The 24,143-nt window shown below is 45.3% G+C and overlaps 2 protein-coding genes and 1 long non-coding RNA gene across 3 annotated transcripts in view; 2 read left to right on the top strand and 1 right to left on the bottom strand.

Annotated features, from left to right (window-relative positions):
• LAMP2 (lysosomal associated membrane protein 2) overlaps positions 1-5,453 on the top strand; it is a 36,560-nt gene extending 31,107 nt beyond the window's left edge. The window contains 1 exon segment of the mRNA XM_042975229.1: positions 4,026-5,453. Within this exon segment, the coding sequence (XP_042831163.1) occupies positions 4,026-4,165 (140 nt within the window). The 3' untranslated portion in view covers positions 4,166-5,453.
• A 12,149-nt stretch (positions 5,454-17,602) lies between these two features.
• Positions 17,603-20,959, bottom strand: LOC122235527 (testis-expressed protein 13D-like). The gene is made up of 2 exons (XM_042975230.1): positions 19,598-20,959; positions 17,603-18,705 (listed from the first exon to the last, which is right to left on the bottom strand). Exons 1-2 carry the CDS (start codon positions 20,592-20,594, stop codon positions 18,656-18,658), a joined length of 1,047 nt encoding a protein of 348 aa, XP_042831164.1. The 5' UTR covers positions 20,595-20,959; the 3' UTR covers positions 17,603-18,655.
• A 6-nt stretch (positions 20,960-20,965) lies between these two features.
• Positions 20,966-24,143, top strand: part of LOC122235528 — a 34,341-nt gene continuing 31,163 nt past the window's right edge. The window contains exon 1 of the long non-coding RNA XR_006213585.1: positions 20,966-21,078. This is a non-coding gene — a long non-coding RNA (uncharacterized LOC122235528). The remainder of the gene's footprint in view (positions 21,079-24,143) is intronic.

The following is a 24,143-nucleotide window of genomic DNA, read 5'->3' as shown; positions in this document are numbered from 1 at the left end:
TCGGCTCAGGTCATGATGTCACGGTTCCTTTGGTGAGTTCAAGCCCTGCATCGGGCTCTCTGCGGATAGTGTGGGGGCCCCTTCAGATCCACTATCCCCCTCTTTCCCTGCGCCTTCCCTGCTTGTGCACCTGTGCACTCTCTCTCAAAAATAAACATTAAAAATTTCTTTAAAAAAATATGATTCTTAATGCTGATTCTTCCAAAGAGAAATTTTGAGGCAGTTGGTTTTTAAGATGAGTTTGTTTTATATTTTGTCACAAATGTATATCTCCGCTTTCCGACTGAAAACTGTTCACTGAAAATAGTTTTTGAAAAATTTCTGAGCTAACAGAAAATTGAGGATTAATAGAATTTTTAATCTATATGAAACTTTTCATTGAAATTTCAGCGGCCGTGAAACCTTTTTATCTTTAAAAATCTTCAGTGCTTCAGTAATTAATTATTGAACTCTTCCACAAATACACTCTTTGTTTCTCCAGAAATATTTTCAGTATGGGTCTCAAGTCTACATTTTGCAAATATATCAGGTCAAAATGACCTGAGAGATTTTCTTTCCTTCAGGATGTGATCCTGTTGAAATTACTGTTTTCCAAAATTTCTTTCCATCACCTAAAGAATTTTTAAAGGCTGAATTCGTAAAATCAATAGTTATTATAAATTAATACTTCACATACTAATTGAGAGCATTTTAAGTAAGTGACAGCATCGAGAAAGGTCTTTGTATTAGTGGAATTGCCTTTTTGATCTACTCTGGGAATATTTGTCTTACATGAAAGCCTTATTGGCAGTATTTATGAAAGTCGTTTCAGTACTAGGTCAAATACCCAATTTGGGAAAGAGAGGACTATGAATCCGTTGCCAGAATAAGAAATTAATCTGCTAATGAATTTTTTAAAAACCCAGTTATATTACATCCAAGGCATAATACTTTATGGTTCATGTCACCTCATAGTTTATATGCTGGGTGGTAATTTGGGAAATTGAAGGGGAGGAGTCAGCTCACCGGGTGCTCCTGCCCATATACTCACAAGTCACATCTGGCAATCTCCGCTATCTGGATCTCTAACAGAACCAAGAAGCAAGTAAAAAAGATCATTGAGCTGGCAGCCAAAGCCGATATCATAAAGTCCATAAACTCCAGGATTGCATCCTGTTCCCAGTTATTGCCCCAGAGGCTAGCAAAAGCCTGGCCCATTTCTTAAATGTAGGCACAATCAGAATTGCCTTGTAGCCTGTCCGTTCTTATTTCGACACAGTTCTAACGAGCTTAAGTATCTGATTTCTCAAACCCTGGTAGATTGCAAGCTAGGGCAGTAAGAGGCAAGGAAATGGAAAGTAGAAGTGATGGTTCAACATCCCAGCTGCCTTTCTCTGCAGGTGTACCTCCATCTGTACCATTGCTTCCTCCTCTCCACTCTCGGTCGCTTTTCTTTTCCTGCTCGGTGCTTCCAGGATCCCATTTCACCTGCCTCCTAGGCGACTTTGTACCATTGTCTTCAGTCAATTGTTTGTTTTGTTGTTGTTTGTTTGTTTTAACTTTTTTTTAAAAAATTTTTTAATGTTTATTTATTTTTGAGAGAGAGACAGAGCATGAAAGGGGGAGGGGCAGAGAGAGAAGGAGGCACAGAATCGGAAGCAGGCTCCAGGCTCTGAGCCGTCAGCACAGAGCCTGACGCGGGGCTCGAACTCACAGGCCGCGAGATCGTGACCTGAGCTGAAGTCGGACGCTTAACCGACTGAGCCACCCAGGCGCCCCTGTTTTAACTTTTTTTAATGTTTATTTATTCTTGAGGGAGAATGAGAGAGACAGAGTGTGAGTGGGGGAGGGGCAGAGAGCGAGGGAGACACGGAATCCGAAGCAGGCTCCAGGCTCCGAGCTGTCGGCACAGAGCCCGACGCGGGGCTCAAACCCACGAACCGTGAGATCATGACCTGAGCTGAAGTTGGACGCTTAACCCACTGGACCACCTAGGCGCCCCGTCTTCAGTCAATTGTTAATGGCTCTTTCCCTTGGTCTACAGACTGTATTTAAGTCTCTTCCACCCTAAAGCTAGCCTTTGTTCTTCTAACTACCTACTTCCTTGTCCTCTCTTCTAAACTTGTCAGAACGACTACTGAACGGTTCCCCATCCCAAGTCGTTGATCTCCCAACCGATCACTTTCCTTTTGCTCCTAAACCTATAGCAATTGGACTCACAGCCAACACCTTCCATATTGCTAGAGATCCAGTAGGTTCTCTAATATTTTTCACTATTCTTCCATGCTGATTGAAGCTGTTTCCTTCCTTGGCTTCTGTGGCACCACTTTCTACATGCCTTTTCTATTTCTTTTCCTTGCTCCTTTATTCCTCAAATATTAGTGTTCCCAAGGGTTTTGTCTCTGGTCCTTTTTAAATTCTGTTTGCCCTTGCTGAGACATAAATGTGTCCCTGGTTTTTATTGTCACTTAGGTTCATCAACCACTCGGTTGGGACACAGGCAGGCCAAAACTGACCATCTCCCTCTTCCACATATTTCTCTCCACCCTGCCCACACTCACAAAAATAAAATAGATAAATTAAAAAAACCCAGCCCACACACATAAAAATAACTACAAACAAATCTGAATGCACAGATTCTCCCTCCTGTATTCCCTATCATGATGAACGGCACCAGTATCTACATAATCACTCAAGTGTGGAATTGAAAGCCATTTTATTACCTCCTACCACACCCCCAATATCTGTGTGGTCAATTCTGCCTTCTCATTGGATCGCTAGTCTGTCCCCTTCTGTATCTGTGCTTCGTTAACCCGGTTCGGGACCATATTATTGGTCTTCTGGCCTCTAGCAATAGAGACGCCTCCTCACTTCCAGTCCTGCAGCTGCCGTAACTTCCAAAACAATATCCTGGTTAAAATCTTACTACACTGTTTTTTTCCCCCATCAGTATGAGGCCGGGCTACCTAGAGCATAGAATGCCTTTGTGAGCTGGTCCTGGAGTCCTTTTTCTGCTGCTTTTCCAGCCAAGAGTACCTCTTGATCCATCCTAGCTATGCCAACCTGCTTGCATTTCCCCCGAAATGCCATGTTTTCTTGCCCTCCATATTTTGGTATGTGCTGTTTCTTATACTTGGAATGCCCTTCCCGCATTATCTGCATGGTTAATTTCTACTCATAAATTTTTTTTGGAGAGGGAGGAGAGGGGCAGAGGGAGAAGCAGGGGGAGAATCCCCAGTAGGCTCTGTGCTCTCAGCACAGAGCCCAACACGGGGCTCGATCTCACGAAGCACAAGATCATGACCTGAGCTAAGAGTCTGACACTCAGCTGACTGAGCCACGCAGGCGCCCCGGTTCCTGCTCATTCCTCAGTCACCAGTGTCACCCCTTTCAAAGTATGCCTTGTGTAACAAGGCCGAGTTGAGTGTGCCTCTGAAACACTTCCATGGCCCTTTGTGGGCTGCCACCCCATCACAGCACATTTTGAGATCCTAACCCCTGCTTTTCTTGTCTGACTCACACCAGAGGCAGGCAGCTATGCTATCAGGGTCAGCTTCTCCTTTCTGCTCAATGACCTCAGGTTGCTACGTGTTGAGTTCATATGTCTGCTTTGTATGGCTGTTCAGTTGGCTCCTTGCATTAATGCTTCACAATCTGCAGTGTTCTGGGCACTCTGCTGCTTCTACATTATAACAGTTGGCCTCTGAAAGCTCACAGCCTGGTCATCAAGGAAAGATTCATTCTGTGTATCATTATCTTCCGTTTAAGAAACCTGGAAAGTGTATGTGATCAGTTTATGTACCTTTCATCCAAAATGACTGCATTTGCAGGGGGGCGGGGGAGGTCCTTAACAGTGTACGATTTGGTTATTTGGAAAATCGCTTTGGTGGAACATCTCATTTGCCGATAAGGAGTGCCAGTGACTTGTTCCCTTGGCGTCAGAGACAAATACGCGTGTCAGGAAGTGCTGTCATTTTAACCTAACATTTGCAGATTTGAAATTTTGTCACTGTTTCTGTTCTCAATTGTCCTTTCTCCATGTCTAGCTCAAGACTGCAGTGCAGATGACGACAACTTCCTTGTGCCCATAGCGGTGGGAGCAGCATTGGCAGGAGTACTTATTCTAGTGTTGCTGGCTTACTTTATTGGTCTCAAGCGCCATCACGCTGGATATGAGCAATTCTAGAACCTGTAGTTTGATTGATTATATAAAAATACATGCACATAAGTTTTTTTGCCTTTCAATTTTGAAACACGTTGCTCTCTTAAGACTGATGTGTTGAAACTTTTGAAATCAGTCCCAGCATTTAGAGATAAGTCTTTATGAATAAAAACTATTCTCTTTTATCAGCTTAAAATTAAATACTGTATTTACTGGTCCTGAAGACAAGCTGGTTAAAAACATTGGTGTGTGTTGTGTTAAGGTCTACCCTTTTAGAGGCCTTGGCCAAATTTTGATCCTAACCTCAGATGCCTTAAACTTATTAACCTGGCCATTATAAGAATAAAATATGTAGCTGTCTCTTAATGGAATTAATAAATCCTGTTTCACTACCAGTGTTCTGTTTTAATATTAGAACTATCCTGATTTAAACTCATCACAGTACTTTTGCATATAGCTCATTCAATAAATATCGCTGTGACATAAATGCCCATCAAATATGCTCAAACTTGGTTTTTAGTCGAATGTCCTCAGGACCATCAACATTTTTTAGGTTATGTGACTTGCTGTTTTCTTTGAGTTTGATTTAAGGATGAAGCCAGGATCTCAGGCTTGTGACTTTTCCCTGAGTGAAAAACAGACCCAAGAGACCACAACAGAACTTTAAACTGGCTTCAGAATTAAAGTTAAAAAAAAAAACTGCTTCTTTTTCTGCAACATAGACTGAAAAGATTCAAGCGTATTTAACCACTTGCCTTGTTTTTCCTTGTGTTTTTCTTTTCTTTGGATGCCTGATTAGCATTGAAAGATAGAAATATTCTATGAACTAATTAGGACAGATTGTGTTGTGTTTCTCTACCTCATCTTGTTGATCTCTAGAGCATTAAAATCTATTTAGTGTTGTCATCAGACTGGTACTTATAAAATGTAAGCTAACAGCAATCTCAGAAGGGAGGCACTGAAGCATAGCAACTAGGCTCTTGCTTCTTCGAGAAGGCCCCCGTGGGGCAGAGCATAGATAGGGGGGTAGAGAGAAGCTGTTGCCATTAAAATGAGCTAGATAATCAGCCCCTATTGAAGCATACTGCTCATTATAAGTACAGCGTGCATATTGAATGTATAGACAAATGAGAAGGAAGTTTAACCAATGGACGGGAGAAGACATTCACACTGAAGTGATTATTTTATTAATTCATTCTGTGTATATATTGGCTTGTTCAGAATTTCTGTAACTCGCTGATGACAGTATCTTCGTACCCAGCCATCTGTGTCTGAAGGCTTTCAGTGAAATATAGTAAATCCTTCCAATAAAAGCTATGGTCATTACTGAAATTCATGTACTCAGTACCTTTAGCAACTGGTTTCTGTTTTGTTTTGTGTGTTTTTTTTTTTTAATTAATGACAAAAACACAAGAGGAATAAAAGGTAAAATTAGAGGAAAAAGTGCAAGGTATTACTCAACCATATATCACACCAAATATGTCATGTTAATCGCATTAGGTTTATACTGGAAAGGACCCTAAAGACTATTTACTCTAACCCTATAATTTTATTTTATTTTATTTCTTAAATTTTTTAATGTTTGTTTATTTTTGAGAGAGAGAGAGAGAGAGAGAGAGAGCGAGCATGAGTGGGGGAGGGGCAGAGAGTGAGGGAGACACAGAATCTGAAGCAGGCCCCAGGCTCTGAGCTGTCAGCACAGAGCCTGACACGGGGCTTGAACCACAAACCACAAGAGCATGACCTGAGCTGAAGTCCCAGGCTCCCCTCTAACCCTATAATTTTAAAGTTTTGTGGGTTTTTTTTTTTTTGAGAGCAAGAGAGAGCATGAGCAGGGGAGGGGCAGGGGCAGAGTGAGGGAGAGAGAGAATCCCAAGCAGGCTCCATGCTGTAGTGCAGAGCCCGATTTGGGGCTTGAACCATGAGATCATGACCTGAGCGGAAACCAGGAGTTGGACGCTAACCAACTGAGCCACCCAGGCGCCCCACCCTATAATTTTACAGAAAAGAGGGTGACTTCATTGAGGTTAAACCATTATTATTAGCATTTTGATCAAAATTGTCCCAAGGAAATCTAGTCACTCAATAGTAAAACTAGTTTAAACATAAAATTGTGACATTAGAATGGGGCACTTTGAGCTTCTCTACTAACTACTTTCAATAAATAACACATGATACCAACTTTAAGTACTTTTTGAAGGCACTGAATATTGGCTTTTCCAATAAAAATATAGTGAACACTCTTATTTTGATCCCTACTTGCTGCTTCAAAACCTAAACCTTGGATGGGATCATAAACATGGGAGGAAAAGAGAAGGGAATGAATACTTGTTGACCATCTGATGTGTGTCAGATGCTTTAGAAATCCAATTGTATTTAATCCTCAAATACCTTAAAATACAGGTATTAGTATCCCCCTTTTACTAAAATACAGGTATTATTATCCCCCTTTTACAGATGAGGAAAAGTGAAGCCCAGTTTAAATAACTTGACCAAGATCCTTTAAATCCTTATTGAAGTAGTCGAGATTCGAACTCGGCTCTGTCTGAATCCACAGCTCAAAACCTACACCACACATTGCCTTCCTGGTGGTCCTGGAATGGACTGCCATGTCTCGGGTTCTACTGTTCTTCCAGGCCACTGTTCACTACCTGATACCTGTGTGAAAGAAACATTATGCTGCATTTTCTTGATCCAAAGTCCTTTTTAACTTAAATTGTATTACTCCTACAGAATTCTTACTTATATTTTGATGATAGTTGTGGCAAGGGAGAAAGGGAGTGGGAAAACACACAGGCGGTGTGTTAAGTGCAGATGACAGCTCTTTTCCTGGTGCCATTAGACAAACAGAAAAATTTCCCGTGTTAGGCAAGTACAGTTCTTTTCTTGTTCATCCCTTAACTTCTGCTTTCTGTACTGAGGAATTAGATGTGATTTGAGATGAAGTGAAAATGAGAGATATCGGAAGATCAGTTCCTTAGAGATATTTGGGTGAATATCAAGAAGATAAGGACGTGGGGGTAATGCTATTAAAGACTAATCTACATTCACTTTCGAAATGCTTGTTTCTTGTTGGCTCATTTCTGCTTAATTGCATTCCTTACTAATTTCCTTGCTCTCTGTCTGTTCTTTTCTAACAGCTGAAGAATGTTCTGCTGACTCTGACCTCAACTTTCTTATTCCTGTTGCAGTGGGTGTGGCCTTGGGCTTCCTTATAATTGTTGTCTTTATCTCTTATATGATTGGAAGAAGGAAAAGTCGTACTGGTTATCAGTCTGTGTAATCAATTAAATCTAGTGCTTTTTTTGCCATCAGAAGTTACATTTCCCTTGGCGAGGTGCCAGGAAATGCTGTGCAATTGATTGTTGAAGATATGCAGACTAACTTCAGTGAATTGCTAGCTAACTTGGGCATGAGTAGCACTTATTTAAGAAAAAATGTATTAGGACCATTCTTTTTTCTATTTTTTTCTTCCTTTGTTAAAATGTAATTGGAAGAAAAATTGTGGGTTAGAGTATGTTTTTTAGTAAATAACGATTTTAAGCCTCTGGATTCAATTATGAAAGCATTTCTACGGAAGAATAATTTTGTATGTTGCGGTTACTGGTATTTTGCTTACTTTGTTTGACGTTATTTGCAAAATCAAGGCTGTTCGAGAATTTAACTTGCTTCAGGAAATAAATTCAAGAACATAATGAATTCATTTTCATTGGTGGCAAGCATAAAATTTGGTTCATTAAGACTTCTTTTCCTCACCTCCTAATCATGATTATTTAAATCTGTTTAGTATTTTTCTGTTAAAAAAGAAAGTAAGAAATGGCTTCAGAATATTGTGCTTAATAGCAAAAGTCTGGCTGTTTTCATCACTGTTAGTGGCTACCGTATTTTAATAAGGATGTCTTTTTTTTTTTTTTTTTTTTTTTTTTGCCTTCTGCAGTTTGGACTAGATTGATTATCTCAGACTTGACATTTATGCTGAAGGATGAATGAAAATCTTCAGCTTTAAAAAAAAGTGTTGATATAGGATGGCTTATGGTTTTTTAGGGTTATGATTTAGAATTTTTTTTCCCTTGAGCCTTTACTTGTTCAGAAAGTTAATTCATCCTCAAAAAAAAACCAACCCAAAACTTACATACTTCGTGTGCCTCCTGCAGTCTTCCATTCCCTATACGAATACGTTCCAATGGACATTTTTTAATGTATTGATTTCTCTGTTCACGCAGCAGCAAGTGCTAACTCTAGAGGCTAGTGGGCCCTGAAGTGACATCGGTAAGAGGAATGCCTAGCCAAAGCTGGACTGGGATTATACTGTAAATTTGTTGATCTTGATATAAATTTGTTGATATTGATATAGACTTGTATCCCTGTAGGGACCTCTACTGACTCTGGCTTCTGGAGTAAGGTACTGGGAACCATTCATCCCAGGGCCTGCTTGATGGGCTAGGCTGGTGAATTGCCCTTTGATTTGGAAGCACAGTGTTGTATTCCTCCAGGGCCCAAATGGCTGCTTTGCATACCTGTTATTAGCCTAAGGCAGATGTTTATTTTATCAAGCGGTTTTATCTCTAACTAAAACCCAAAGTCTCCAAAGATCTGCCTTCACTTCAGAAATGTTCCATGGATTAAGAAAATGAAGCCTAAACCTTGAATAAAGTTAGTTTGTTATTAAATTTTGTTTAAAAGGAAGAAGCTTCATCCACATCTTTCTTTATTATCTTATCTATATGTTCGTCTAGAAAGCATATGTTCCAATGTGGCATAGAGTCAGCTTGCTCGATCACCTCTCCCTTAGAACTGTCTAGCTCTGACTTGCAGATTCCAGCTCTCCTCTATTTGCTAAGGGTAGAAAGAAAGTTTTCTCTTAAAATGTTCTCCCGCAAAAACAATTGCTCATTTGTCATTTGGTCAAAATGATGGCAGCATAAAGAACAGTGGCTTCGTTTCAATAAATATTTTTGAGATGATTGTCTAGAAAGCCCGATTATTTAAATCAGCTTGTGACCTTGCTAATAAGTATGTGAACTGGAAATTGAGAGACATTCAAAATTTTGGCTTCATTTAAAAGTTTTCTACCTTCTGAGTAGATAATCAGCAAACGTGTTTAATTCTTGTTTGAGAATGAAGATTAAAATACAAAATATTAATGGAGGGTTCAAACAAAAGCTGCTTCAATTCCAGTCAAAGACAGGAAGCCCCCAATCTATGAACTGAGTATTAGCTTTGCTCACTGGGGTCATTTTTATGTCAGTACAACAGCGGATCAGACAGTAGGACTTTGAACTAGGGTATAAAGGATTGTTTTTCACCTAAGCTTCTTTGGAAGAACTGATGCTTGCTGCTGCCTAAAGTTTTGATTATATCAATTTAGTGAACTAATCAGTACCTGCAAAATAAAGCATTCTTGTGGTAGTCCTGTTTAATCTGATATGTGTGATTCTTAGACCAGTGGATTAAAAGACAATAAAGATTATGCAATCCGTATCACTATGGATAACTTCATTTTGATTCCATGTGCTCAGCCTTAAGAGCTTGGATTGATTTGTATAATCCGAGTTCCTCAAATTTTAGTCTCTTGAATTGTCAGTAGGAATCGTATGATTTCATAGGTCCTGCAGATTAACCAAGTGCCATCGGGAAGAAGGCACCAGGAACCTTTAGTACAGACGCTTCAAAGATGGGGGCCTGTGTGGTCATGAAAATTCCAAGGAAACACTGAAAATAAAACATGGAAATCTAACAAATATAAAAGTTTCCAAATAAACATCCTTTCAGCCTATGTCTGCTTTTCCTTGATGCGCTGTACTCATTGTTGAAGTTCATGGCATTCTGAGCAGGGTAGACCTCGGGGATACGGCAGGGGCAGAGGAGGAGCTATCCAGTTTCTGAAAATTCCTTTACATTCCTTAACCTGGTCTACTCAAACGGTAGATCATTGGATTAAATGACAACACACCCCTTTTTTACAGAGGGTGCGTTTTGGATGGCAGACGGAATTGAACACTGGCTCTATAGCTCCTGAGTAATAGGGCTTCATTTTCTGATTATGAGATGTTTAGTGACTGTTAAGTAAAGAAAAAAAAAAAACTTATGTGCATTTGTGGGTCTGGAGACGTCATGCAACACAGTGCATTTTTAGCAGGAAAACTCAGGCATGGGTTCATTGAGTTGTTGCAGAGCCGCGCACTTTGACACACATTATTTCATTCTCAGAGCAACCCGCTGAGGTTGTGCAGTAACGCTCCCGGTTTGCAGATGACCTGACTAGGTTGGTTACTTAAGGGAAGTCACACAGGAAGTAAGTGACAACACCGACATTTGAGCTCAGCTCTGTCTGCCTTCAAGACCGCGCCCTTAACCCCTAGGCATTCTGGTTTCTAAGAAACCATAGATTTAAAAAAACAAAAAACCAAAAACCGTGTGCCTTACATTAAATGCTTCCAGCAATCTGACTTCTGTACTCTTCTGTCCTGTGTGTGGTCGTTCTGTAGATGTTCTTCAGTATTCTTAAAATAACTTGAGTTTTGTCCAGCCCCCTTTGAGGGGCGGACAGATGCTGTGGCAGCGCGCCTTCTGAAAGATCAGAGCAAGGCCAGTTCGTGCTGTGCCTAATCAGTAACACTCAGCCCTGAATGTCGCTTTTTTCAGAGGAGCCCCATCTAGTTATTCTGATCACGTATCATTATCATTCTGCCCTCAAACTGTTCTGCACCGTGAATCATTTTGACTGTGCATTAGTGTGTTTAAGAGACTAAATGGAACTGTCTCTCCCCTCACTTTGCCTAAATTAATACCATCCCCCCCCCCCCCCGGCAGCCGTCCCCAGGCTTTAAGTGCGGTGTAGCCGTGACACCCAGCGGCCCTCGCTAGGTGGTTCTGAGCCCCGGTGTGCGGTTCCTACTCTCAGATCTGGAGCCTGTTTTGAAAAGATTTCAAGAAATGTGTAGCCGCGTACTTAAATCAGTGCCCCCCTTCTTAGCTCGTCCATTGCCCCTCTGTACCCACCCCACTTCAGCCAGATGGCCCGCCCGCTATTCCTCAAAGCCCCTAAGGGTGCTTGAGGCCCCCGCACCTGCTCTGCCTTAACCTGAAAAGATCTCCCCTTAGCTTTCCTCAGGTATCACCCTGTCATCCCACTCAGCTCTCCTTTCGAATGCCCCACGGTCCGTGAAGCGCTCCCTGACCACCCTATTTAAAATGGCGCTCCCCACCCCACCCCCACTTTCCACTCCCCTTGCTCTGGTCCCCTTACTTCTCATCACCCATCTCACCACCTGACACCCTGCACATCGTACTTGCTAATCTGTTTCATGGATGTCTCCCGCTGGAAGGTAAACTTCACGAGTGCGGGAATTTTTGCTGTGGTTTACTATTCTGCCCCAGTCCCTAGAATGGTGCCTGACACATGGTTCACACTGAATAAATATTTCCTGAACATATGAGTGGTCGTCTTGCGTAAGCGCTAAACATTTATTAAGCACTTAATACTTGCTTTCATCACATCTACGATGCCATCAGTTGTAAGGTAAATGCTGCCAGTTAAACTGGTTGTGAGAACCCCATGGGTTTCAGATATAAAAGTGAACAAACGTGGGGTGCCTGGGTGGCTCAGTAGGTTAAGTGTCTGACATTTGATCTCGGCTCAGGTCGTGATCCCAGGGTCACGGGATCAAGCCTCACGTCAGGCTCTGCATTGAGTGTGGAGCCTGCTTGGGATTCCCTCTGCCTCTCCCCCGCCCCTCTCAAAATAAAGAAATAAACATTAAAAAAAAAGAACAAATGTGCATCTGAAAATTGATGTGTGACAGGCACTGTGGAGAGTGCTACACCATCTACCTGTAGTCCATTGAGCGCATCTGGGATTCAGACGCAGAGCTTTTCGGTACTCTGCTGTGACAGCCTCCCTGTAGTATGACAGGGTTCTTGTGTCGTTTTCAATTCCGGAAACAGAAGCCTATGTCTGGTTGCCATACGTTTCACTTTTAAAGCAGACAGCGTTTAGCATTCAGTTTCCTTTCTTTTAAATGCTTTATGGTATAGCATGGCAGGTGTGCGAGAACAGAACCCGAGTCCTGGCTCTTACCACACAGTGGCGGTACGACCTTGGGCAAGTTACCTAACCTCTAAGCCAAGGTTTGTCCATCTGTAAAATGGAGATGGTACTATTAGCCATCTAGTAGGGTTTTAAGGAAAACTAGATAACACGATGCCACCAAATACATTAGTAAGGCAATAAACATGGGTTTTTAATTTTTTTAAATTTTATTTATTTTTTAATTTTTTACTGTTTATTTTTGAGAGAGAGACACAGACCACGAGCAGGGGAGAGGCAGAGAGAGCGGGAGACACAGAATCTGAAGTAGATGCTAGGCTCTGAGCTGTCAGCACAGAACCTGATGCAGGCCTCGAACTCATGAACCGTGAGATCATGACCTGAGCCAAAGTCGGACACTCAACCGACTGAGCCACCCAGGCGCCCCAAACGTGGACTTTTTAAATGATATAGATGGAGATCTTCTTTCTAAAGATGATAGAGGTCAAACAAAATATTTAGTTGGTAGATGTTGAATTTTTAGACAAGATCACAGACACAGGAAGTAGATTAGGACTGAGATAAAAACTCTGGGAACAGAAATTCACTCAAACTGGGTTTAAAAACAGAAGAATGAACTATGAAGTTATAGGGTAAGTCTCCCAGAATTCAAATGAAGGAAGTACACCTGGGATTCAAAGGAACAGAGAGTTAAATTACAAACCTTCACCTGAGAGAATATACAGGTGATGACTCCCTGGGAAATTTAGAAAAAGATCGATGAGTGATAACTTGCATTGCATTTTTTTTTTTGAGAGAGAGAGAGAGAGAGAGCATGAGCAGGGGAGAGGAATATGGGGGGGAGAGAGAGAGAGAGAGAGAGAGAGAGAGAGAGAGAGAGAGAGAGAATCTCAAGTAGGCTCCACACTCAATGCAGAACCCAACACAGGGCTTGATCCCACAACCCTGAGATCTTAACTAAGAATAGACCAACAGTTTTAACAGACAACAACTTGTGTGTGTGTTTGTGTGTGATGTTCTTTTCAGATCAGAGGGGAAAAAGTAGAACATTGTAGCTGAGGTACAAGGTTAATTACATTTAGACATCTCCCTCACAATAAGTACCAAAATAAATTCAAGACTGATTAAAGGCTTATATTTTGGGGGGAACCTGGGTGGCTCAGTCACATTACGTGTCCGATTCTGGATCTCAGCTCGGGTCACGATCTCACGGTTTGTGAGTTTGAACCCCACGTCGGGCTCTGCACTGAGATCTTGGGGCCTGCTTGGGATTCTCTGCCCCTCCCCACTCATGTGGGCACTCTTTCTCAAAATAAGTAAGCTAAAAAGAAAGACATTTTTGAAAACTTTAAAAGATATAGAATCAAATATAGATGGCTGTAGATCTTACCTCAAAATAAAGAAGGCCTTCCTAAGAAAAAGAAGAAATACCAGTGGAAAAGATCTCAACATCTAAAAATTTAATACTTCTGATCATCAAAACGTCACCAGGCACAAATTTAAAGACAACCCAGAAACAAGGAAAAATACTTGCAATCTTAAGTATAACAAAAGGTTAGGTTACTATCAAATACAGGGTAAGATGAATATTCCACGAGTGAACTTGAATAAGGACATGAATAGCTAAATCATGATAGAAGAGTATAAATGAATAAGTAACTTGAAATACTGTTCCATCTTCCTAGTAAGCAAAGAAAGAAATTAAAACAAGTATTTTTCTAACTCGTTAGGATATTTTTGGTGATGACATTCACTTTTAGCCATGGTACAGAATATTGTGCATACTAATACAATGTTGAGTGTGAAAATAAAAATTTTAAAACAATCTAAATGCCCAGTAAGATAGAACTAGTTAAGTAAATGGAAATATTCACGTGACCGAATGTTACACGGTCATTTACAGTCACATTCTTGGGGCGCCTGAGTGGCTCAGTTGGTAAAGCATCTGACTCCGGCTCAGGTCATGATCTCCTCATTCGTGGGTTCGAGCCCTGCGTCGGGCTCTGTGCTGACCGCCGGGAGCCTGGAGCCTGCTTCGGATTCTGTGTCTCCCTCTCTCTCTGCCCCTCCCCAGCTTACACTCTCTCTCTCTTAAAAATAAACATTAAAAAAATTTAATAATATCACATTCTCAAGGGGCGCCTGGGTGGCTCAGTCGGTTAAGCATCCGACTCTTGGTTTGGGCTCACATCGTGATCTCCTGGTTCGTGGGTTCGAGCCCCACATTGGGCTCTGTGCTGACAGCGAGGAGCCTGCTTGGGATTCTCTCTCCCTGTTTCTCTGCCCCTCCTCCATGTGCTGTCTCTTGCTCTCTCAAAATAAATAAAACTTAAAATGTATTTAAAGTCACATTCTCAATATGAATATGAGACTGCTCATGTCTTACTGTGAAGGGAAAAACAAGTGTTGGAAAGAACTACGTACCATTATTCTGTTTCAGTAAATAAATTCATATATATCATGTCTGTGAGGGCTTCTCGCCCTCCTCCCACCTCCGCACCCCACCCCCCGCCCCCGTGCTGGGCACAGAGTCCACCACAAGAGGGGTCCAGATTGGAACCAGCACTTGTGCAGCCGAGGAGGCTACCAAAAAGTACGTAACGTGTCCCATTTGGTGTGTGTGCATATACATCCATGTACATGTGTCTGTATGTATATCAAACAAATACATTAAAATGTAAACAGCAGTCAGCCCCAGGTTTGGGGATTGTGGGTGGTTTCAGCTGCTTTTTATATTTCTGTTTTGGTCAATCCAAGAGAGCGAGTGTGGAATCTCCTCGGTTCTCTCTGGCCATTCTGCTCAGAGAGGTGAGCCGGCTCCGTGAGGGGACGAAGCCTCTACTCCTACCGGATATCAGGACTCTCCCCTCACGGGGAGCACATTTAGTTCAAAGAAACATGCGTTGCTTTCCCACTGTTCCTTAGTGCGGTCACCCGGCCTCTCCCGTGCTTCCCGCGCGGCCCTGCCATCCCCGGAGCGAAGCAGAGGTGCGTTTCTCGTGGCCCGCCGCCGCCTCCTGTGACCCCTGAGCGGCCATGTCCCCGTCTCTCCACTGTCCCCCACGCTGCCTGCAGAGGCCCCGCAGGAAGGGTGCCACGCGAGCCGTTCCCTCCGCAGCCGAGATGAGTGGCAGTGGGAGCGGGGACGGCCCCGGGCTGTGCAGGTGGGGCTGCGAGCCGCAAGTGCCCCGCAACGCTCGTCTTCTGTATCTCTGTCCCTGCACGTCTCACCAGGCTGACGCCCGTGGGAGCCATGGCCACAATCCTCTTCTTCCAGCACCTTCTTTCCTATCACCAACACTCCCTAGCCGCCGAGGCTGACTCGTGCCTTCTCCCGCCCCTTCCCCCTCCAGCAGACTGCCTCTGTGACTTAGGGTCCTTTCACTACGGCCAATTCTACCAGTCAAGGTATTGACAGACCCTGTCAACGGCTATTAGTTGGGAAGGGCAGAAGTTTGAGGCTCGGTAACATGGTAGAAAGGGCATGGAGTTTGGTGCCAGGCAGATCAGGACCTAGGCTTCACCAACTCCCACCTGAATGGTTTGGGGTAAGTTATTGACTTGCCATATCTGTAAAATGGGACTAAAATATCCTCCTCGAAGAACAATTAATAGAGGAATCTACTATACCTATACTTCACAGAGCAGTGACTGTCACCAGTGGGATAATGGCCATAAAGTGTCACATAGTCGGCACTCAGTGGTGTCAGTGGGCACTCGCTGGGTATCCTTTACACCTGTTACCCCATCATCACAGAGCAAAACAATAAGGATAGAAGAAGGGAGCCAACACTTTTTGGGGGGTCTGAGAAATTCAGTAGTTTGTTCAAGGTCACACAGCTAGTAAATGGCAGAATAGGTATATGAACCCAGGTCTCTCTGGCCCCAAAGCCCAGGCTCTTCCCTTAAATAGCTTCACTGCTTTTACGTGCATGTGCCCGGCCCAGAATCAAGGGATAACTGAGAGCCAACCTCAATGATTCTGGCCAAAGATTTCTGGAGGTTTTTATAAAAAAAAAAAAAAAGCCCTGCAACAGTGGGTAAATCACACAGAGCGTTGGAGGAGCTATTCCCAGGGAGGAGTCTGCTTTCGCACAGATCTGAAGACATTCCGATGGACAGCGGAGTGAGTTGTGAAGCCCTAAATGAACCAACCGTAATGAAATCTAGGGTGATTTGTTCACATTACGCTATGGATTACAAACAAAGTTTCTTGAACTTCAGCAGGCACCAGAAACCCCTGCTAGGCCCTACTCCCTGAACTTCTGGAGTCAGGTCTGGGGTGGTGCTCAAGAATTTGCATTTGTAACAAGTTCCCAGGTGATCCTGATGCTGCTGGTCCAGAAACCACCCACTGAGGACCACGAGATAAAAATGTGCTGTTGGGGCACCCAGGTGGCTCAGTCAGGTAAGCATCTGACTCGATTTCGGCTCATGATCTCCCGGTTCGTGAGTTTGAGCCCCAAGTCGGGCTCTGTGCTGACAGCATGGAGCCTGCTTGGGATTCTCTCTCTCTTCCTCTCTCTGCCCCTCTCCTGCTCGTGTGCACTCTCTTTCTAATAAAAAGGAAAAGAAAAGAAAAAGAGAGAAAAGAACAAAGAAAAGAAAAAAGAAAAAGAATATACTGTAACATTCCCAAGTCCCACCTGTGTCCCATCCTCCCCAAATCCCAGGGAGCTAGGAGCACACACGAGTATCACAAAACCAGCCCGTAACCCAGAAAACCTAGCTCTGGGTTGATGTCCTTGATGGTTCTCTTCCTCCCTAGGGCTCCCTTCTAGTAAGCAAGGCCTGCCGGTTATCAGGACTGAGGGGAGAGAAAAAGCTGGTGGGGTAGGATCAGTTCTCTGCCCCTTCCCTGTCCCTATACCAAGCAGGCAGCCAGGCTCCACTCCGTTTGCCTCTGGGAACATTTCTGCCAGAACCTGGCTGTTTTCCGGAATCTGAGCACCTCGATGGGATTATGCATAGGCGGGAGGGGACAGTGCCTTGCGGGACAGAAACGCAGAAGGGAAATTTCTGCTCGTTGGACGTCTAGGAGACGGGGCCTCGGGGAAATGGCTTCTTGGTGCACACGGGGAGCCTGGACACAGGCATTCGGGCTCCCGGCCTAGACAGAAGCCCCCTCTCCACCTCACCTCTAGTGCCCCACGGGCCCAGGAGCAGCAGAGAGGCCCGCCTTCAGGGGACTGTGAGAGGACGCGGACAGTGAGAGGCGCAGGGACGATCACAGTGGACTGAAGGCCTCAGGGACGTTCCTCCTCCTCCCATTCTTGGGTGACCGGCCGGAAGAGGAGAGGCCCCCTAATAGTCTGTGGGATCGAACTTTCCCTCACTTCGGTGGGACCGTGGGAAGATGCAGGTTTCAACTGCCTGCCCCGAGGAGACACAGCACCCAGGAGACAAGGCAGGCCGGTGCACGCTCTTTATTGTTACGATCAGAAACCTCTGACAAGAGTTTGAGCTTGGTGGGCCGGGATTTCCGGGGGGAACTCAAGAACACCTTTTGTTCAGACTGGAGACCGTCGAACTTCCCACCCCCGGGGCTCCCCCCACCTCAGGGGAGCGGACAGCCAATGGAAGAGAAGGGGCCCGGGGGCGTTCCCAAAAATGTTGGTGCAGTTCTTTTTTAATCCAGTTAGCCTTCCCGAGAGAAGCACCGTCCATGGCACGACGTCTGCCCTCGGAATCCATTTTGTTCTTCATCCACTCTTGACTGGAAAGGGGCTTGGGATAGGGAGGCCCGAGGCTGAGGGCTCAAGTATGCAGCCCTTTCGGACAACCCGGAAAATAACGGTGCTTCTCAAGGGAGGGAATCAGCTGGACTGTCAGAAAAGTCCCGCCTTTACTTTTGTGAGGCTAATTTCGCCATCTTCGCCACCGCCTATCCATCTCCGTTGGGATTGATGCACTGGGCGGCACAGTCATTCCAGCCCTGCCACGGAAGTGTCTCTGATGACGCCTCCAGAATCATCGAAATGGATCTTGATGTTATTTCCACCGGGTCCGCCCCAAAGCCGTACTACGTGTGGGGCAAAGACCCCCCGCCCCCCGCCGGTGTATACGGGCTCTCAGATTAGGCTCTTCTGTCATCTAACCAAAGTCGTTCCGTTGGTTTATAGTGCGTGCACCAGACACCTAACATATAATTGTACTTACTAACAGGTACTGACCAATTAAGAACTGTTTGTTCAATGAATTAATGAATGAAATTCAACAAACTCACTATAACCTATAAAATTTAATACTATCCTCCCACTGACCCTTTGAAATCTGCTGCCGCACCCTTTTTTGCAACAGAAGCCTCCAATGCTAACAAAATCTGTCTGCTTTCCCTTGTTCCAAGATGTGTGCCAGAATGTCGCCTTTTCCCTGATTTCTTCACACTCTACTAGCTCCAGGCAGTGGAGGTCTCACTGAGGTGAGGCCTGCTGGGAGCCAGCGGGTATTTCAGGAGGGTTCATTCACACGCTGGGAGCTGGGGTTTCTTCGACTTCACGGAAGGTTCCTGGAGCTTAGAGACACAAAGAACAGGCCCTCAGCGGTGAATGTTGTAAAAACAAATCAAGAAACAAATACGAACCCTGCTGCAGTTCACGGCGTAACAACAGCATTCTCCAGGAAAAGCGTCCCGGGTGTGTGTTCTAAACGTGTGATTGTTCTTAGCCGCCGGCCTGCTATTGTGGGAGAGAGGAGGTTAATGAGAACACATAAAAGAGAAAAAGAGTGTTTCCTCCCGACAGCCTCTCCAGGGTGTCAACCAGTCGGTAAGAGCCATCCAGGGTCCGCCACCTGTGAACTTAAATGCAGCCGGAGGAATTTTCCTTTAAATGATTAATTAACATATTCAATAGAATCTGGGTGTTGTATGGACGCGATGAATCACGGGACTCTACCCCCAAAACCAAGAGCACACTGTACACACTGTATGTTAGCCAATTTGACAATAGATTATATTTAAAAAGAAAACACACATTACACACACACACACACGTGTAATATGAAACTGGGGAAAGAGATCCACCTGTGGAAATAGCTAGATTAAGGAATTAAAAATGGTTATTGCTTGATGGTAGGATAAAGAACAATTTGGGGCGTTTTTGATTTTTCTATGATATAAATAAAAGAGGCAGTTTTTGATCAGAGGGGGCTTCCAGAAATTGATTTCTCTTTGGAATATGTCTCCATTCTTTCCTACTTGCCTAAATTCGGTGAGGAGCTTGTTTGGGGTCAAGGCTTCTCACGTGGCTTAGTATACAGACTTCCTTGCATTCTTCCCCCCCCCCCCCCCCCGAAGCCAAGCATCCCGAAAGCTTAATCGCGCCCTACGCTATGGGCAGTCCCAATCCCTCCTCCCCAGGTCTCAGGCGGGTTCTCCTTTCACTGGGTTTCAAAGGCTTTCTTACCATCTTCTTGCTCGGGCATCAGGCCCTGCGGTGGTTGCTTCATCGCGTCTCCGTGGCTCCAGGTGTCCCCTGAGGGGTTTACCAAGTGGGACCTCACGGGACCTTCCTCCTGGACGTGGCTCCTCTGGTCCCACGGCAGGGACGTCTCCTCCTGGGACCCCAACGCAGGCCACATGCCCGGGGGGCAGACGCCCCCAGGAGAACTCTGGGGTGGGAACGCCGCTCCTGACGCTGCTTCTGCCACGACTCTGGGTGGGGGAGGTGGGGGATGGGGGAACGCCACCGGGAACGGCATGGGGAACGGCATCGGCACAGGGGGTTGAACAACCTGGGCCCAGGGATACGGCGGTCTGGGCACGTGAAGCACGCCGGGCATCGTGGTCGCCGTCATCGAGGCCGTCCGGGCCTCGCTCTGCATCTCCGCATCCCGCTCACGCTGCAGCCGAGCTGCGGCCAGCACGTCGCTCCGCTCCTCCAAGGTCAGGGGCCACACCTCGCTCGCGGTCGCGAGCTGCTGTGTTTGAGGCCAGACCTGCGGGGGCCGCGTCTGGGTGTGGAGCAGCTGCCCGCGCAGGGCCTCGCGCTCGTCCAGCGCCTGCTGCAGGTGGTGCTGCGCGCCGCGCAGCTGCGAGAGCGCCTGCTCGCGCTCCTCGCGCAGCCGCTGCAGCTGGGAGGCCAGGGCCCAGGTGGTGGTCTCGCGCTCCTCCAGCTGCTCCTGCAGCCGCTGGATCCGGCGCCCCTGCTGCTCCTGCTGCCTCGCGGCCGCACGCACGCTCAAGGCCAGCGCGCTCCAGGAGTAGGCCCTCTTGACGGCGCGCGGCACCTGCGGGTCGGCCACGACGGACAGCAGCTCGTCTTCGATCTCGTTCCAGGGCCTCGAGCAGAAGGTCACGTAGAAGTCTGGACCGCCGCCATTACTGAGCACCTCTTCGTTGATGAACCCCACCACCTCGTTGTGGCGAAAGCCGCTCTTGGGGTCGCCGAAATCCACTGCCATGGCCGCTGCGGCCTAGTCAGCCGACCGGGCCGCCTCCGCCGCTGGAAGTTGGCCTCCGCTGCCGTTGGGCTCCGGATCCGCCCCTCACCGCCTGCCCCGTCGGTCCTGCTTCAGTCCTCGCCCAGTCCTGGCCTCCCCTTCGGCCTTCCTCTCTCCCCCACCCGTTCTCCTGACACGGCGTGAGGCCGACGCGCCACCCTGGCCTTTGTCAGGGCGACGGAGTAGCACGTCACAGACCTGGGCTCTGAGTCATGGGCCGCAAGGCCTATTGGGACCCGTCTCTCGGGAGAGAGAGCCCCCTGTCTGGCAGGCCGGTTGGCGGCCGCACTGGGCTCTGCCCGCTTTGCTTGGCACAACGCCTCCTACAGGACGGGCTGGGCGGGCGGCCGTGCAGGAAACTGCCGAGAGCACGGAGGCGACTCTTGCTCCCAAGGGCTTCTGAAGGACAACACCCGGATGCGCTGAGTGAATTTCTAACCTGGGGGTCGGGGGTGTGCGTGCATGGGCGGGGGGGCTCCTGTTTGGTTCAGCTCCCCCTCCCGTGGCTCTCGGGTGCTGTATCAAACTTTCCGTGGTCTCAGGGGGTCTGCCCTCTACCCTCCTCCTCCTAAGCGGATGACCTCGGAGTTCCTCTCGTGGAGAAAATCGAGTGACCGAGCCGTGGAGTCCCTCAGCTTTCCTTGCCAGACCCTATCTTCAAGCTCTAGACCCTAGTCCTTCCTATTTTATTTCCTCAGCGACTTCGATGCATCTTATAACCGTCGTATTTCTTGCATCCCCGCCCGCACCCCCCATTCTGTGAGACTGGACATTTTTCTCCCGTACAGTAAACCTGTTCGAGGTTCCTCTGTGCTTAGAATAATTTCCTCCCTCTGCGCCCTATCCTGGCCTTTCTCTCCTCCCATTGGACAGTGGTCTAGCTCTGTCCGCTTCATTGTGCTGCCTTCCCCATTCAACCTGCTGCACGTTGGTTTTCATCTCCCGAAACTTTAGCGACAGTTCTCCGTGAAAGCAGAGGGGTCCGTATCTCAGCACCAAAGCAAGTGGGTACTGTGCAAGTTCGTTTTCACGTGATTTCTCAGTAGCGTTTAATTCAGCGACCATTCCTTCCTTGATAGGCACTCCATCCTGTCTTGGTTTCCGTGATACCAAATTCCCCTGATGGTCCTATCTCTCTGGCTGATCTTTCATTGAACTGCCTGTTCTTCAGCCCACAGACCCCACGTTGGTGTTTTCCCAGTTTTGTCTTCAGACCTCTCCTCTTTTCATTCTGTGTGCTCTCCTTGGGTGAGCTCATTCACTCCCGTCATTTTAAACACTACTTGCAAATCACAACTCTGTATTTCCAACCTAGACTTTTGTCCTAATGATCAGAGCCATGGTTATGATCAGATAGTTATTAAGCACACAGTAAGTTCATTTGACAAAAAGTGGTGCAAAATATTGAAAAGTTCCCAGCCCTCGTGCTACTTATACCTTCTCATTGGTGGAATAATAAATAAAAAAGTAAGTAAATAAGCAAAGCAGCTATAAGTTGTGGCATGTGTTATCAAGTTAATATGTAAGTTGACGTGAGAGATAGAGACTACACAGGGGTTTGAGATTGTCTCCTGTAAATAAGAGTTTAGGGAAGGTCTCTATGAGAAGGGGACATTTGAACTGAGGCCCAGAATTCCAGTGGCAAAAGTCTTGCTGTAGAAAATTTTCAAATCTTCAAGGAGTAGAAAAGATCCCAGGGTGGCAAGAGCCTGGTAAGTTAGGGAGGCAGTGGAATAAGATGATGTTGGAAACATAAATAAAAGTGTCATCTTGCAATGGCCTTGGAAGCAATATTAAGAAGATTGAATTTTAGGAGCGCCTGGGTGGCGCAGTCGGGTTAAGCGTCCGACTTCGACTTCGGCTCAGGTCATGATCTCATGGTTTGTGGATTTGAGCCTCACGTCGGGCTCTGTGCTGACGGCTCAGAGCCTGGAGCCTGCTTTGGATTCTGTGTCTCCCTCTCTGTGCCCCTCCCCTGCTCATGCTCTGTGCCTCTCTCTCAAAAATAAATAAAAATTTTTAAAAAAGAATCATGGATTTCATTTTTTTTTTAGTCTTTAATCTAGATCATAGAACAGTACCTTCGACTATTTTTCTTAAAGATACTGATATTTTTGAAGAGTCCAGGTCAGCTGTTCTTTCTGTAATCTGGATTTGTCTGATTATTTTTTGGTGATTAGATTCATATTCAATACCTTTTCTTTTTAAAAAAATTACAAAAAAATTGTTGATGTTTCATTTATTTTTTGAGAGACAGAAAGACAGAGAATGAGCAGGGGAGGAGCAGAGAGACAGGGAAACACAGAATCCAAAACAGGCTCCAGGCTCTGAGCTGTCAGCACGGAGCCTGACGCAGGGCTCGAACTCATGAACTGCAAGATCATGCCCTGAGCCGAAGTTGAACGCCTAACCGACTGAGCCGCCCAGGCACCCCTAAAATGTTTTTTTAATGTCTATTTATTTTTGAGAGAGATAGAAACAGAGACTCGTGTGGTTTGAAACTCCTGAAACCAAAGGAGGAAGGACTCAGGGTTTCTTTCCTTTTCTTCTTTTCTTTTCTTTTTTTTTTTTTTTTTTTTTTTTTCTTTCTTTTTTCTTTTTTCTTTATTTCTTTTCTTTTTTCTTTTCTTTTCTTCCTTTCTTCCTTTCTCCTTTTTTAAAATTATTAATGTTTTTTATGGTCTTTTTATTTTTTTTTATTTTTTATTTTTTTTAAATTTTTTTAATGTTTATTTATTTTTGAGACAGAGACAGAGCATGAACGGGGGAGGGGCAGAGAGAGGGAGACACAGAATCGGAAGCAGGCTCCAGGCTCTGAGCTGTCGGCACAGAGCCCAATGCCGGGCTCGAACTCACGGACCGCGAGATCGTGACCTGAGCTGAAGTCGGCCGCTTAACCGACTGAGCCACCCAGGCGCCCCTTTTATGGTCTTTTTAAATTTTATTTATTTATTTATTTATTTATTTATTTTATTTAATTTTTTATTTTTTAAAATTTACATCCAAATTAGTTAGCATATAGTGCAACAATGATTTCAGGAGTAGATTCCTTAGTGCCCCTTACCCATTTAGCCCATCCCCCCCGACACCCCCTCCAGTAACCCTCAGTTTGTTCTCCGTATTTATGAGTCTCTTCTGTTTTCTCCCCCTCCCTGTTTTTATATTATTTTTGTTTCCATGTCCTTATGTTCATCTGTTTTGTCTCTTCAAGTCTTCATATGAGTGAAGTCATATGATTTTTGTTTCTCTGACTAATTTCACTTCACATAATACCCTCCAGTTCCATCTACGTAGTTGCAAATGGCAAGATTTCATTCTTTTTGATGGCCGAGTAATACTCCATCGTACATATATAACACACCTTCTTCATCTGTTCATCCATCGATGGACATTTGGGCTCTTTCCATGCTTTGGCTATTGTCGATGGTGCTGCTATAAACATTGGGGTGCATGTGCCCCTTCGAAACAGCACACCCGTATCCCGTGGATAAATGCCTAGTAGTGCGATTG

The sequence above is a fragment of the Panthera tigris genome, chromosome X (assembly GCF_018350195.1).
Source record: "Panthera tigris isolate Pti1 chromosome X, P.tigris_Pti1_mat1.1, whole genome shotgun sequence".
Lineage (NCBI taxonomy): Eukaryota > Metazoa > Chordata > Mammalia > Carnivora > Felidae > Panthera > Panthera tigris.
Note: the sequence above shows the minus strand (reverse complement) of the source record. Positions and strands in the feature narration are given on the sequence as shown.